This window comes from Malurus melanocephalus, unplaced genomic scaffold, assembly GCF_030028575.1.
Source record: "Malurus melanocephalus ecotype Western Australia unplaced genomic scaffold, MMel_1.1 scaffold_536, whole genome shotgun sequence".
Taxonomy (NCBI): domain Eukaryota; kingdom Metazoa; phylum Chordata; class Aves; order Passeriformes; family Maluridae; genus Malurus; species Malurus melanocephalus.
Window position 1 is genome coordinate 303,762 of NW_026623768.1, and position 16,181 is coordinate 319,942.

The 16,181-nt window shown below is 34.2% G+C and overlaps 1 protein-coding gene across 4 annotated transcripts in view; it reads left to right on the plus strand.

Annotated features, from left to right (window-relative positions):
* DPH6 (diphthamine biosynthesis 6) overlaps nt 1-16,181 on the plus strand; it is a 200,991-nt gene that overhangs the window by 51,501 nt on the left and 133,309 nt on the right. For all 4 annotated transcript variants that reach the window (XM_057381864.1, XM_057381863.1, XM_057381861.1 and 1 more), the window contains exons 6-7: nt 5,185-5,246; nt 11,382-11,476. In XM_057381864.1, the coding sequence (XP_057237847.1) occupies nt 5,185-5,246; nt 11,382-11,476 (157 nt within the window). The remainder of the gene's footprint in view (nt 1-5,184; nt 5,247-11,381; nt 11,477-16,181) is intronic.

The following is a 16,181-nucleotide window of genomic DNA, read 5'->3' on the forward strand; positions in this document are numbered from 1 at the left end:
TTTTTTTTTTTATGTTTTGGACAAGAAAATTCAAGGAATCCATCCAGTTCACCATTGTTAACACAGCCTTTCATGTGTGAAAGTTTTGAGGAAGTTAAGAATGAACCTGTCAAGTTATGCTGCCAGACAAAAAGTTCACTTCCCACTCTTCATAGAAATGAAAGCTAAATATGACAACAGGAATAATTTACCTCAAGGCAACTTAAAGTATAGATTTACAGTTCAAGAATATCTGTGAGGCATGATGTGCATTTCGTTGCAAGTGAAGGTGAAGGTTATGAGACATYCCTGCACTCCTGCAGAGTTAAGCCTATGTTACGAGCTAATGCTGTTGTGTACAGGCTTTTCCTATGTTATTAGAAACATTCTCCTGTATTCTGTACTGTGTAAAGAWTAGTGCTTGATCATCCTTCTGAAACAATGGTTTTGTATTGTTTACTTAGAAAAGGGGGGAAAAAAAGAACCCACATTTAAAATAGAGGAATTTATGCTCAAAAATACTCTTGTTTTCTCTGTTCCAGTTCTAAATAACATAGTTCTAGGGTGGTTGCCTTTATCCTTTATCCTCTTTTGCTTTCTGTACTTATTTTTTTACCTTACAGATCTTATCATTGTTAAACAGGTTGTTTAACCTGTTTTCTTTATGATAAAGAGATTGAGAAGAAAAAACTAGTTTTGGTTCTAGAAAACCAAAGTGTTTCATTACCTCTTTTCTTATTCAAAATTCTAAACAGCTGGTGATCAGCTAATTAGGATCTTTCCAGAAATTTTATTGCACATTTGATGGCCCTACATCATCAGAAGTCTTAGTCCCTGAGATCCATWATGATAGCTGTTACTACTCTTCTCAACATTACTTCTCAAGAAGTCAGGAAAAAAGTGGGAACTTCATGTTGCTGTAACTTTAAAATAGGTTCCATTTTTTTTTCCGAATTCTATCCTAATTCTATGAATATGACATGTCAAGAAAATTACGTTATGGGAAAAGTCAGTGAGTATTAAGCTTTTATGTGAGGTTTAATAAGATTTAATGTAAGGTTGATTAGTCAGGAAAAAATAGAGTTTTTTGCCTATATTATCAACAGGTGGTAATTAACTCATACTTTATTGATCTGTGTGTGTGGTAGTGATTATTTTACAATGTGTTCATATATTATGGGTTAGATTTTGGTTCAGTGTAGCTTTCAGAAGACCTTTATGTACCACCACTTCTTCAAACTGGTAATTATGATTTCTTTCTATTTATTTTAAATTTTACTAAGAAGTGAAAATAGAATTTTTTATTTTAAAATTCTTTCTTAAAAATACAGATGGTTTTAAATTCTGAACATAGATAAAACATGTTCTTGTTAGTCAGATAAGGCTTTAGAATGTGAATTTTATTAGCTGAATGTAATGCCATGAAAATGTAGCTTGATTTTCCCTTGGTCTTGATAAATGCAAGTAATATCAGGTAGTTGCCCCTAAGGTGAGGACTTCTGGTACAGTAATACATATGTACAAAGTGAACCATTTAAAATGCGGTTCCTTTGCATAACTCAACAGTTGTGAAATGCCTTTTAGTAAGGTTCTTTTTTTTTCACCATAGAACAAAGCTGTGAATTTCTACTCCAATCTTTTGACATTGCTGCACTTCTCTACAACATTGTCTTGTGGCTGTGCATAAGTCCTTCTGCAACCATTGTTGATATCTGTAGGAAGAAGTTCTACTCCTGTCAGGATTTGTCAAGAATTACAGATGGAGTAGAAATTACTTTGAAGTGATTATACCATTTGTGCTATCACTTACTGATTTTGCAGTAGAACTGGACACAAAACTGGAGGTGAAAGCACAATTTTTTTTAACTGAACGCTGTTAAAAACAACATTATCAAATCTTTTGAGATGTTTCTGTCATCCTGTACTGGTCTATCTCAAAGAAATAAAGCCGCACTTGGTCTCCTGGCAGCACATAATAGATTGATTAATGTAGTTCAGTTAGGGAGTTAAAATGCATTGAAAATAATGGGCCATAACATTCTAGGGTTAACATTTATTCATAGATGATGCAATTAAATAAAACAGGCATTAACTTCAAGGTCAATCAGTGAAGTAATAAAAGTGAATATTTTAATTGAATTCTAATTGCTTCCCATTGATACATGAAAGTTAAATAAAATAGATGTCATTGCTGCAAATTATGGTTCCTTTCCTAATTAATATTTAAATTCTACATACAGTCATTCAGGCCCTGGACCTTGTTGTTGGTTTATCCATCCATTCAGCTTTCTTCATGTATTGTTCCATTGAGGAAAAATTTGTAAGATGTGGTACTAAGAATTTGTAATTGTTCTTCTCTTTTGTTTATGCCTTTTTAAGAACCTGAATCAATAAAGAAAAAAGTACCAAATAGAAGTATAGATTCATGATAACTGTTCTGTAAATATGGTTCCAAATATTTTACTATGCTAATTGTAGCAATAGACATACAGCTTTATCTGTTCATGCATGCCAATGTAGATTTGAGATGTGAATTGCTGGTTCAGCAAATTGCAAGTTAGAGTGGTTCTTGATGCCTTTACCAGACAGTCTTTATTCATTCACAATACAAACTTTTTGGAAACAAAAAGAAATAATATTTTTCAAAAAAATGCAGTCTGTCCAAAAATAGATTGCTGCTGAGAAGAAGGGTATGTTGCTCTATCACAGATTTTCACATAGGTGTGGAATATTACTAAAGAGTTTACCCATAGTGTATACATAGGCAATTTATTTCAATTTCATACACTGTTTGTACCTTCCTTTCTTTTAAATTAATTGATTTGGTTTCCTTATGGGACAGAATAGAAGATATGTCCATTTTATCAAAGAGAAGCTTGTGAAAGAAATAGTTTGCGTGTCTGATTCTGGCAACTTTTTTCCCTTCTCATATGTTTGTAATGTATCCCTTGGTTTAAATTTAGAGGAAATAAATCTGATTTTATCAAGGAGAGAGGGATTGATTATCTTAGAAAAGTAATTATATTAAAGGAAGAATGTTAATGTAAATGTGYGAAATGGTACTGTAATACACTTCTCATTCATTTACTTCAAGACTTCAAGAACAATTGCCTGTTTGGCCTAATATCCCATWAAAATCAAAGACAGAATGCTAAGCTGATGTAAGTTGGAAGAGATCACCAGAACCATTTGAACTATTGAAATTTAATTAATATAATTCAAAATTATTTCCATGAGAATAAATTATCATTATCATATATCTAGCACACACATTTTTAGTCTGTTAATAAAAAGCAATAAACCAATACAAAAATGGAATAGAGAGAGGAAAAAGCCTCAGTCTCTTTTAACTTTAATTATTAAGCAGTTTTAAAAGCATTCCCCTAGATAGTAAGGGAATTTTTAATGTGCTTTAATGAAATATTTAAAAACTTTCTTAGTGTTTTGAAATCTCATTCACTCTAACTTGTTTTAGTTTCACGGGAATTTAAATATACCAAGATCATGATTGTAAAAATTAAGAGACATATCAGCTATTTTAACTCAGGAATGACTTTATATAATAGTGTACTGTACATTTATATAACAGCTTTCATCATCAATGATCTAAAGTGCTTTGCAGCTACATACTTCAGAAATTGCTTCTGAATGGAGTAATTTTGGTGGCAGCTCTTTAATGACACCTATTATTGTATAAAGCAGTAGAGTAGGAAAAAAATAGACAAGTATTGTATAAGTAGAAAAAAAAAAGCCCAAGCCACAATAATTAAGACTAGTGGCCACAATAATTAAGACTAGTGAAAAATGGGATAACTGAAAATTTCTCAGTGTTCCTTCACTTTCAGGAGTTATCATTTTGGTTCTTCTCATTTGCTTCATATGGTAAGAATTTTTGGTCACTTGGTATCAAATCCAGCTAGCATATTTATTTGGTTGAAGATKTCAGCTCTTGAAACAGTTGTTCTTGGATTATTTTATCCCACCACTGATTTCTGGCAATTACTTGATTTTTCCTTGAGAAGTGACCGTTAACTGTTATGAGCTGGCCAAACTCAAAAAGTCAGTAAGTTGATACAGGAATAGAGAGCAGTAAGTTAGAACAGCTATCAAATGTTAATAGGACTTAATTTTTTACGAAGAAAAGTAAATCAAAATGTAGTCATCATACAGAATATTTTGTGATGGTTCAAAAAGTACAACATTGAATACATTCTGTAAGTCTGAGTTTTCTTTCTATCTCCATCCTTTTTTATCTTACATTTTTTATGTGCGTGACACACGCACAGAATGGGACTTGGCAAAAGAAGCTTTCATTATGGAAAACAGTCTGTGTCCCTTCCAGTTGCAGGAACTATAAAAAAAATTAACTTGTATTTTAATTTAGTAGGTATCTTTAAAGGTAACTTCTGACTCAAAGAGGCAATATCTGTGTACTATTTTATTACCATGGTCCTGTGTGTTTACTTCACTGGTGTYGGAGCGACCATTTGTTAGGAGATGGGAGAGACACAGAAACGACCTCGTAGATCTGGTAGAATGTGAACTTTCTCTCTCAAACTTTATTGCGCGCTCCGGAGGGTTTTTATACCCAGGGTTTCTAACGGTAACAACAGTCAAACTTAACACTTTTTCTAACGGGAGTAACAGTAACTTAACATTCATGAGCTCCTACTAACGATATATAATTCCTTATATGACAGTTCTGCTGTTGCAGGTAGCTCGTGCTGACTCTGCTCTGCCATATAGTTACRTTAGTGATTCTCATGGCCACGAGGGTACTCGAGACAGTGCCCTACTGGAAMCGTTACTGCACCTGCCAGCTGCTGGCCAACGATGGCCAACGGTCCAGACTGTTCCAGAACCTTCACGGGCCTTCTCTCCCTTGACCAGGCATAGGCCTTAGATAGGCTCACCACACACTGGTTTGTGAAATTTCTAAGAGAAACAATAGCTTCTCCACTTGACATGTAGTGAAATAGTAACTGGCTTTATTTTTCCATAAACATGGAAACCATTTGCCCAAAGAGGATTAGGAAAAATTGTGACTAAGTGTATTTTCTTAAGATAGCAGTTATTTTAGATGCTGTGGAGTATCTAAGTGAGACATGCTATATTTGAAAAAAAGAGAACAAAAACAAACCCTTCTTGATGTTGTAAGAGTACTTAATAAGAAATATTTTTACACTTTTTGGGTTTTTTTTGCAGGTTTAGATCCAGATAAGCATCTAGGAAAAACTCTAGGTGAAATGGAACCTATTCTTTTGGAGGTGAGTATCACTTAAAGGATATTCATATAGTTAAACTTTCAGTTAAAAAGCWACACAGGCAGAAATTCAGTAAAATTAGCTTAATAAAAAATTACTTTCATAAGTTAGGTGTTAACCCAAAGTTTAGCTTTGTACACAGAATATGAGCCTCTACTATGCACTTTTGCTATGAAAAACATTATTTCTTGACATGGTTCGCAAATGGTGTCAGCATCTTTAAAACAAACTAAAGACATGAAACCTCAATATTGGAGGAACACTAATTTATATATTATTATGATAAAGCTAAATAATTGTGTATAACTTAGAGACTTTCAAAGCAAGAAATGATAGTGGCAAAATCATAGGTGATACAAAACTTCCTCAAAAATTCCTATTTGCAGGGCTCCTACCATTTACACAGTCAGAGTGCATACAGTAGGGCCTTTAAAAATTGAATAAGAGGTTTATTCCTGAGGATGTATTTAATTCTGTGCAAAGATGTGTCCTCAAAACAGGGTGATGCTCATTGGCAGAGTTAGTAGACTTATTTAAAGAAAAATTAGTCAGCTAGGGAAAAAAGTCCTGAGTTTGTACTTGACTTCTACTTTGAGTTTGATGTAGAAGCATCAAACATCAAGCTAAGTAAAGTTAAGGAATAACAGTTCTGAAATTAAGTCTTCATGTAATGTCTGTAACAATACCAGTTTACCACAATTCCTTGTCCTTGAGCCTATTAAAAACCCACAATGATTGCATGTATATTAAGAGGGTCTTGGTGTAGCTTTCATCAGTGTAGGCTATCTAAATTTCTACAAAGTGGTCTCCTAAAATACTTTCCATTGTTAATCTGGGTAGTTACCAGTCAGCCTGGCTTCATAAGTAGTTTCTATTGAATAGTTATGGGCATGGTGAAATTGCAGAGGAAAAAGAAAAAGTAACCAGAACTTTAGAAATCCCTTTTGCTACTAGAAGATAGTGGAGTTACATAGCTATTATCTTGACTTTAACTCCATTTTATTAGTTATTTACATGGCTGAAGAGAAGATAGTTAATTGCCACCTGGCAAAGCTGAAAGAATTAAGGTCCAGAACATTCAAATAACCTTACTTGAAGAGATGGTGTTGGTCTGTTCTTGAGGTTTGTTGCTTCAGGCCTGGAGAATCTTCCTCTCCTCCTCTCTGGCCCTCTGCTATGTAAAGTAGTTGGTATGCAAATCCCATTCACTATCTTTTTTTTTTTTTTGTAAGTCTTGTTTCATTTATTTCTTTAAATTGTCTCAACATTCCGCATTTATACAAAGCTTCTGTAGTCAAAATCCGGGTTGCAGCCTCAGGTACCTCCTCACCTCAATTGAATCAGCAGTCTTGACTTTCTTTAAAAGTGTAGCAGCAAGTATTGCAACTTTAATTGTGCTAATAAGAAGTATTCTTCTTCAATTTAATTTCACTGTCATTCATTTAAAAAAAATAATAAACTGTGAAATCCAAAGTACCTGGTATTTTTTGTGAATTATATATATTCTTTATCATGCTTGACGTCTTAATTGAAGTGCTTCTTATTTACTTGGTTTCACTGTCATGTTTAAAAAATTCTCAAAATCCACATTTGAAGGTTATGTATTTTATTGATACAACACTAAGCAGAGCTTAAAGTGTGCAAATAGGGTATTCTGACCCTGCTTGCAGTGCAGGCTATTGTAGGGAAGACTGCACAACTGATTATTTGTTCATTTGGCTGTTTCTTCTGCGTGCTATGAAAGTCAGAGCCAGTACAAATAAAATGTTTTTACTGGATACTTAGTTGGATTTAAGGCCTAGTAAACCCAAATCATTAAATATAAACTGAAGAAAAATACTTACGCTTATGATGTGAAAAATATTCTTTTGCAAACCAAGGAAGTCTTCAGAAGCATCAGAAGTACTGACAGACAGAATGTGAAAACAAGGGTTCAGTTTTCAGTAAGGAAGAGAGATAAAATTTAATATTCTGACCATACCAAATAAAATGCCATAATGAATTAATGTTTAACACTGCACGTCTCCAAAACCAGCCCAGCTTTATATACTCGTGATCTTTGATTTGTGCTCTATTATTTAATCAGTAATTTCAAATTTTACAGTAAATTTGTTTTTCATGGTGGGATGTTTTGCTAATATCGTTTGTTCCTGTTCTTGTGGGTTGTTTTTTGAGTTATTTTTTGACATCTGATGTTGATGTAAACTTTTTTAAACATCTGATTTATGATGTAAACTTTACATAGCTGCTTATTCAGCTTGGTGCAGGGTATTTCATGGCAGCATTTTTTTCTAGTGTGGTGTGACAATTTTTGCTGTTCTGTTTAGAATTAATTAAGTAATATTCTACAGTTCTTCAGTTTTGTTGAAAACCACTTTATATCTGAATAAGCTCAGTGCSCAGAAAAATGCCAATGTTGTTGAATATGAACATCTTTGATAAAGAGTTACAACATGTTGTATATGTTGAGTAATTTGGGATTTGTAGGGAGTATATTTTAGTATGTAGTCACAAAGTTCAACTTCTCTGGTACTAGAAGTTGTTTTGGGTTTTTTATTGCGCTAAAAGTTTACCTTAAGKAACAGTCGATGAGTCTGAAATCAACTTGTATTACTATAATGCACCTGTTGCAATTTGTCTTTTGGTTATATAAGAAATAAACATAGACTGGTCATTCTCTTTTTAAAAAATATCTCTGGGTGAGGCACTAAAAGAGTGTTATTTGGAAAAAATCCCCAAGAAACAAACCCACAACCCAGCCCTGATTTCCTCCACTCAATTACCTGACTTTCAAAAAGTATCCTCACCTAAATTTTCAGTCTTCTGATTTACTGTATTTTATGTGTACAATAAGAATTATAATATTTACTGATGTAAAGGTGTGGTGGTTTTTCTGCTGTAGCAGCAGAAAAATGGGAGACTAGCAAGTGAGAAAAACTTCTTGCAATTTTTCTCTGATTACATACATAATGTTGAATTTAGGAGTGCAATCCTGATCTGCTGCCCATACTTTTAGCAGGAGTGAATTTTACTGGCTCAGGATATTGGCATTGTGGAAAGGAAAGTTTTGAATTATTGCTTTTTTTTTCTATTTTATAGGTCTTTGATTAATTATTGAGGAGTGGTTGCTAGGTAATTGCTAAATTATTAAATTGTTTTCATGTCCCACTGTTTCCTCTATAACAGGAATCTCAGCTTTTTACACCAAAGAATTTTCTGTCAACTTATGTCTCAGGGGGTGATCCCACTCTCCTTAGAATTTGTTTGTAGAATGGCAAATGGACATAATGGTTATATTTTTTTTTTCTGTACTTGTGGCATTGATGATTGGGAGTAGGAAAATACTTATTCGTATTGCAGAAGGTAATGAGAATATCTTGATGTAAAGACCATTTCTGTGAATATGAGAATTTATTAAGTCTTACAGTTTCTCTCTGGGAACAAAGTCTTCACTTGTGAAAGGAAGCACTTGAATTCAAATATTTATCTTTGATTACTAAAGTCAAAGAAGGAAGCCTTAATCCTTGTGTTTCATTCCCAACATAGGAAGAGACTGTTCTTCAGGTAATGTTTGGACTGGTCAATTATATATATCTTATTTATATGTATATTCTGCATCTCATTGTGTAGTTAGGATAAATTTTGTGTAATCTAGAAGATGTTTTCATTATAGATTTCTTTTGGATTTTGAAGTGGACTTGCATTAAGTGCAATTAATTAAATTTAATTTGAAAACTTGTAGTTTTCTGGCTCGTCTGAGCTAGAAGGCAGATTTAGCAATCATAAAATTTAGAGTCCATGTTGTTGTATTGTTATTAATGTAGCATCCAAATTTTTAAAACCAAGTAATTGGTCTTCAAAAAATTTTAATATTCTAAGTTATTAAAAGGCAAAATTCTCATGCTATTGATGACGTTTAAAAATATTGCTGATTTTGTTAAATGAATGTTAAGGAACTGTTTTATGAGCTGCTGAGTATCTTTTGTTCCTGTTAACATTTGTGAGAACTGAAAATCCTTCAGCACCTTGTATAATTGGTGTCAAGAACGATGTTGAAGCCACTAACATTGAAAATGAGAATTTCTCACAACAAAGATAGGAAATAGACTTACATCTTTTGAGTATTCAATGTTAATTGCCAATAATTATTCTAGACCCTGTTTACAAGCAGAGCTACCAATTTTGAAAGTGACTTGTAAACAGTCACCTCATGTATTCACTGTGGAAAAGTTACAAATAGAAAGATCTTTCCTGGGTTTCTCTCTTTCATTTTTCAGTAGCTTTCTGTAGGTTTTTTTCAATAGAGTAAGAATAAAAGGTTATGACTAACTGTTTTGTAGGTTGTCCATTCTTGTTGCATCAACGTTAATTATTCCTGATGTATTTGTCCTATAGAAACCTTGTTGCCATTGTTGACAGATGGAGTTCTCTTTTGTGTCAGGAATGTAATTTTTTAATGAGCACTTGATTAAAGGTTCTCTTTTGCTCCTTTTCTTTGAAAGAAAATATGAAAGGAAAAATTAAAAATAACCCTCATAACAAGATACTGAAAAAATCTGTAGTATATGTTCCAAAAGATATTTAGATTTTACAGCAACAGACAACTAAATATTCATATAGAGTACTACTGAGCTATCGTTTTCTTAGAGTATTTTCCTTTTCTGCAAAATAATGGCTGAAGAGGATTTGGTCCTTTGGTTTAAGACACTCTTTGAAGTTTTAAAATTAAGAAAAATTGAAAGAAGCGGTAAAATAAAACAAAATACATTTGCTAGCTTCAACAATAAAAATACAGTGTCATTTGAATATATGAAATAGACTGCTACACAAATATTCTGATGACCATATAAAAAATGTAATCAACAATGTATAGATAAGCCAGTCTTATGTTTACTGAAAAAGAAACAAATAGCAGATTTGCAATTATTTTCTAGCATCCAGGTAGACTTTTATCTAACCCTCTCCTACATTCTGGTGAGCAGTATTGCTACTTTAACTGCAGACGCATCATGGGTGGGCTTCTGTTCCTCCAAGGAAAGGCATAAAGGGGTTAAAGAAATACTCCCAAAGTTATACTGGTGTCTGCAAGGGAATTAAAGGCTGCAATTCAAGTTCTCATGAGTCACTTAAGGCAGAATGTAAGTGCTTTCTTAATGTTAAAAAGCCCAGACAGGGCTTGGCTTGAATCAGCTGCTGCAGTAACACTTTAGAAGGTGATATAATCTGCTGCTGAGGACATGAATTGAGGACATGAATTTCTCCTGCAGACAAAGAAAGGGCATCCCCATGCTTGGATCTGGTGCTTGGTTACTATCAGTACAGTACATGGAAACAGTAGTTCAGTTGATCAGTTATTGACCAGTTGTGCACTGCTTACTCCAGCAAATGAATTTTGGTTCATGCACCACAGCTGCTCATTTATAAGCAGGGATTAACTAAAATAGTCATGTCTCATATTTTGAATGTTTTTTGTGTTAGTGAGATGTCCAGAGCTTCAGAAATGTTCAYAAATATATGTTGATTTAGAAAGTACATTAAGTACAATTTATTAAAAAAACAGCAAGCTTTTCTCTCTTTAGATCGTGCTTTAGCTGTTTGCTTTTGACTTAGAAAACTAACTATAGGTATTGTTAGATTTTTTTGAAAGAATGGTTACTCAAATACAGAATACTGTTTCTGAATCTGTTGTAAAAACATGTGTTTATTGTATAMTTCCATGTGAAGTGCTACTTGTGTTGATTCACAGTAATAGTTTCTCCTAAAGATGAAATAGATACGCTAAAGAAAGTTAGACAAATGTGGCAATCTCAACTATCTCTCATGGCCACTGAGGAAGAAGAACTAGGGGTCAATTTGTTTATCTGAATATTAGAGTGCCAGTTCTACTTAAAATATAACACATTGGTAATTTTTAGATTGCTGTAATAGGCATACGAAGAAATCAAGAACTGACTGTGTGATGTTTAGATTTTTTCAGCCTTGTCATGGGTAATCTTTTATAATTTTTTTAAGCTTTGTCATATTTTAACCCCAGCTAGCAACCAGTGTGTACTGTACTGTTTTTGACATTTTCAGTAAAATGTGTTTAATAGACTTCATTAATGTAATACTTACATTTCAATTTCCCTTTTGTGTTAGCTCTCTGAGAAATATGGAGTCCATGTTTGTGGAGAAGGAGGAGAATATGAAACATTCACTCTGGACTGCCCTCTGTTTAAGAAGAAAATAGTTGTGTAAGGAACAGTTTTTTCTATTTCCTTATATTAAAACAATGGGGACATATTAAAATTTGGTTGGAGACAACTAGAGGTGGTAAGAAGTAAAACATGGCATTGGGAGGGGTAAAACATGTTCTTTAAATTCGCAGACACTCATGTTGCTCAGCACTGGCAAAGTCCTCTGAAAGCCTAAATCAATACCTGACACGATGAGGCGTTCATAGAGAGCTATAAACTTTTTAGACATTTGCACTTTCGTTTACTTGCTGATTATGGCCTGCAGTAAAACTGGTACCTATACGCTGACACTTTTATCCTTTCATGAAGTGTGAATTGCCTGTAGTATTTATCTTTCATTACAGCTAAATTTGATAAACTGCCACATCAGTAGCCTGTGGGTTCCATTAACTCTGTGTGCATGTGTGTGTGTGTTTAGTAGCTTAGAATGATAACAATAAAYGCTTTGCTTCAATTACTAGAGGATATTTTAAATACAAACTTTGCATGAATCTGTCTCAGTTATACTGAATAGTTTATTCCTTTGACATGAATTTTTAATATCTGATATATGGAAAATATTTGTGTTTTATTGTTTCTTATTAACCTATTAAGTAGCTAAGCCAGCTTRCTTCAAGTGAGATATTTTGACTTCTGTTTTTGACTGTTACTTTTCTGAAGCAAGTAAACAGACCAGTAATCATATATTGGTGATTGATTCTCAGTCAACTTAGTGCAGGTCAAGATTATGGAGCATAAAGATTGAGGCTTTCATGGTGCAGGTCTATTTGTTCCACTTTTCTGTAAGACTGCCGTTGCATGGCATTTGCAAAGAGATCAGTAGATAAAGTGGTTAAAACATTGCCATCTRATCTGGCTGATGTCCACTGATTACACCATTGGCTTGGGATCAACCAAAGAGCAGTTAAAGCAGGAATACATTATAATATATTCTTAATTTATGTCTGACTATTAGCGGTATAAAGATAGTTCAGGTGACTAGGAAAAGCTGAAAGAGAGATGGTCTGGCTGAGTTGTCTTTATTTCTCTAGATGATACTTCAAACAAYAATAGAAGTTAAAAATAAAAGCACAAAAATACATAAAGGATGAATATTTTAATCAGTGGCTATTTAATAATAAATATATGGTGCGGTAGACGTTTAAACAGATATTCCAACTAGTTTTAAATATACATTTCTTTAATGGAAACTGAATACCTACACTGCCATTGTATGTGTCTGGCTTGATTAGCCCTGCTTATCTTTTACATTATTCATGTCATAAACATATGCTCTTTGAGGGGTCATGGATGTGAAATCCATTACTGCATGAACTTCTCAATAAAATATTTTGTAGTTTCTTTGTCTTTAAATGGGGTATGAATTATTTTCTACTTTTTATTCTTGCTTTTCATATACACTGAATCTGGACTTTGTAAATCATCTTAACTTTGCTAATAGAGTTTCCAAATGTTTAGATATCCATGGTTCAGGTACACCTCTCTCCTTGTTCTGGCTAGGCCAGGTTTAATTTTTTGCGATAGCTGGGAGGCAACTAAAGGCTCTAAAGTTATTTGATACCACCTCACTCATTGCCAGGGTTGGGGAAAAGGGACCCTCTCTCTGTCTGAGAGAAGAAGAGTGTTCCAGTTGCAAAAAAACATGTCAGAATTGTATCTCGGTCCTCAGTGAGCAGTTTAGAATGTGAATCACTCACTCTTGTATTCTTTTGTTATCTATATTGTGCTGTTATTGTTCATTTTCATATCTCATTGCTGTTACCAGTAAGTTGTTCTTATCAAAATCTGTGATCTTGGCCTTTTGTGCCTCCAATTCTCACCTCCATCTCACCACAGCAGGGCGGGGAACACAGGGGCAGGGGGCAGTAGAAGAGAGCAGTGTGTGGTTTTAGAGAGTTTCAGTGGGGGCACTGAATTTGGGAGTACCATTCTTAAAGCAGGACTACATCCTGATCAATTTTTAAAGCTTAARTGAAGTTGTAAGGTTTACAACTTAAAGATTAAACCTGTCAGAATTTTCAGGATCCCTAAATTCCTGAACAACTCCAAAGCAACTTCTGAGTCAAAAGTTTCTGAGGAAGACATTGAGAATACTTTTGCCCTCAAAACAGATGTGATGGATTAACCTTGGCTGGCTGTCAGGTTCCCATCAAGCTGCTCTCACTCTCCCTCATTAACAAGACAGGGAAGGAGAGACAATAAAGATGAAAAGTTTTGTAAGTCAAGAAGAGAACAGTGCCATGGCTTACTAATTACTGTCACCAGCAAACCAGATTCAACTTGGGGAAAAGAAATTTCATTTATTGCTACATTTAATAATAAAAAAAAAAATATTGGGAAGGACACCTTTCTGTCCACACCTTGTTCTTCCCATGCTTAACTTCACTTCCTTGTTCCTGACTTTTCTACTTCCTCTCCAATGAACAGTGCAAGGGGATGGAGAATGAAACTATGATCTGTTCATAACACTGTGTCTTTGCTGCCCCCTTCTCTTCACACTTTTCCCTGCTCCAGCCTGGGTTTTTCCATGGGTCCTTCATGAACTGTTACAGTGTGTGTCCTTCCTGCTGGGCAAATTTTTCAAGAAATGCTCCACTGCGTGTGCTTTCCATGAGGTWCAATCCTTCAGGAACAGTCTGCTCCTCATGAGTCTCCCATGGGATTCAGTCCTGTCAGAAAAGCTGCTTCTGTGTGGGCTTCTGCACACACTGCATTGTGTATATCTGCTCTGATGTGGTCCGTCCTGGCCTGGAGGGGAGCAATCTGCTTCACCSTGGTCTTTTGCACAGGCTACATAGAATGTGTTCTGGCATTTGAAGCRCCTCCTCTCACTCCTTCACTGACCTTGGGTGTCTGCAGGGTAGTTTCTACCATGTTTTTCTCACTCCTGTTGAAGCATACTTTTAAAATATGTAATCACAGAGACATCAGCAATGTTGATGATGAGCTAAGCATCCCTTGGCTCTTGTCAGAGACCACCTCTGAACAGTACCCCCTGCCATCAAAATCTTGCCACATAAACCTAAAACAAGAGGAGAAAATCTAATATGTCTTTCATTTGTAGCACTACTTGCAGGTAGTGTTTTCACTGGTCAATGATTTTTGCCCTGTTAAACTTGCCAAAATATGTTTCTAGAGTACATCCTTGCAAAATAAAGAGATATGCTAGCTCAGGAAAAAATAAAATACAACCTTGAATGTTACTTAATACAGAGAAATAAGAGTCTAATATAAGACTGTATGACGAATTTTGCTTTTGAATGTTAAGTTGAATTCTTGCCATTCTTCTCTGTCTTTGTTTAAAAATTTGCCTCACAGAGGAAGCATGGCAGATTGAGTGAAACATATATTTGAAAATAAACAATATCTAGCAGTGAAAGCAAAACTTTACAACCAGAATATTCGAACAAGAGTCAGATTGGGTTTTATCTGGTTTTCTCAGGTAGGCTACTGTAATCCAATTGCCAGCTTTGTTACTCTCAGTGTTTGAAAGGTACCAACCATTTCCTGTCCTTCTTATGCTGATATTTAAAGTACAATTGATCAACATTTCTTTACATTTTAAAGATCTGTTTCTCATCTCTATGAATACCATCTAATATTTACTCTTGTGATAAGGGCCTCTTTGTTTGTGGAACACAGAATRGTTTGCTCTTTTGGGGGGCAAGATGTCGCATTGGAAATATCTGGGAAATACAATTTTCCTTTATATACCTGACTATTTACTTTGTGTTTAGGCTTGTAATTCTAGGTCTGGAGTTAAGAGAAAAAAAAWATAAAATTCTAATTTCTGTAAACATGAAAAAAGAGTCATCTACTGAGAAACATTGATTATACTCTCAGACTTGTTCTAATATGACATATTTGTCCTGGGAAACTGTTATAGAGTGTTTTAAAATGATTGGATATTTTTTAGATTTTCAAGAAGTCTTGGGAGATCAGATTATTTTGATTTCCAAACAAATAGCTGATTAGGACAGTTTTTCAACTATTCTTTGGTTTTTTTCTTCTAAAAATTTCCTTAACAAAATTCCTGTGTTTCCATCACACTCAAACATGAATCGTCTTCTGTAGTAAAGTTCCTACTCAAAATTCAGGCTTTCAGTGTGAAATGGCCTTATATAATTTATATAAGTGGGGTCTCTCACTGTTTTTCATTTTAATCTCTGCCTTTCCTGTGTTTTGGGTTGGTTGGGGTTTTTTYACTATTTCCCAAGCTGAATATGACTTGTCAAATTCAGGACTTTAGTTTTTTTTTTTTTTTTTAATTGGTGACTCTTTGGACACAATCAGAACTATTCTGCTTTCCACCTATGTTTTGCACTTTCTATTGAACAAGACTGAAAATATTATCAGTTAGAGCAATGTATGTTTCGAAAGGCTGACAGAAAATTAAGTACTTAATAAAATATATTTTTATATGCATTGTAATGCTATTTTCAACAGTGCACAATCATTACTGTCAAACATCAGCTTAAAAATGTTAGCATCTTAAACTACATATTTACTGTGGTTCCATCAAATACCCACATCTTAGCTGTATGTCATAGGAGTGCACTTTGTATTAAGAAGAAATATTTATGATTTCTTTGCAATACTTCTTGGGCAACAAATAACTACTACAAAGTTCTGAAGCTATTGAACATTAACATAGGTATCAGCTTTGCATCTGCTCTGCTGTACTGGTGAATTGGAATATGCA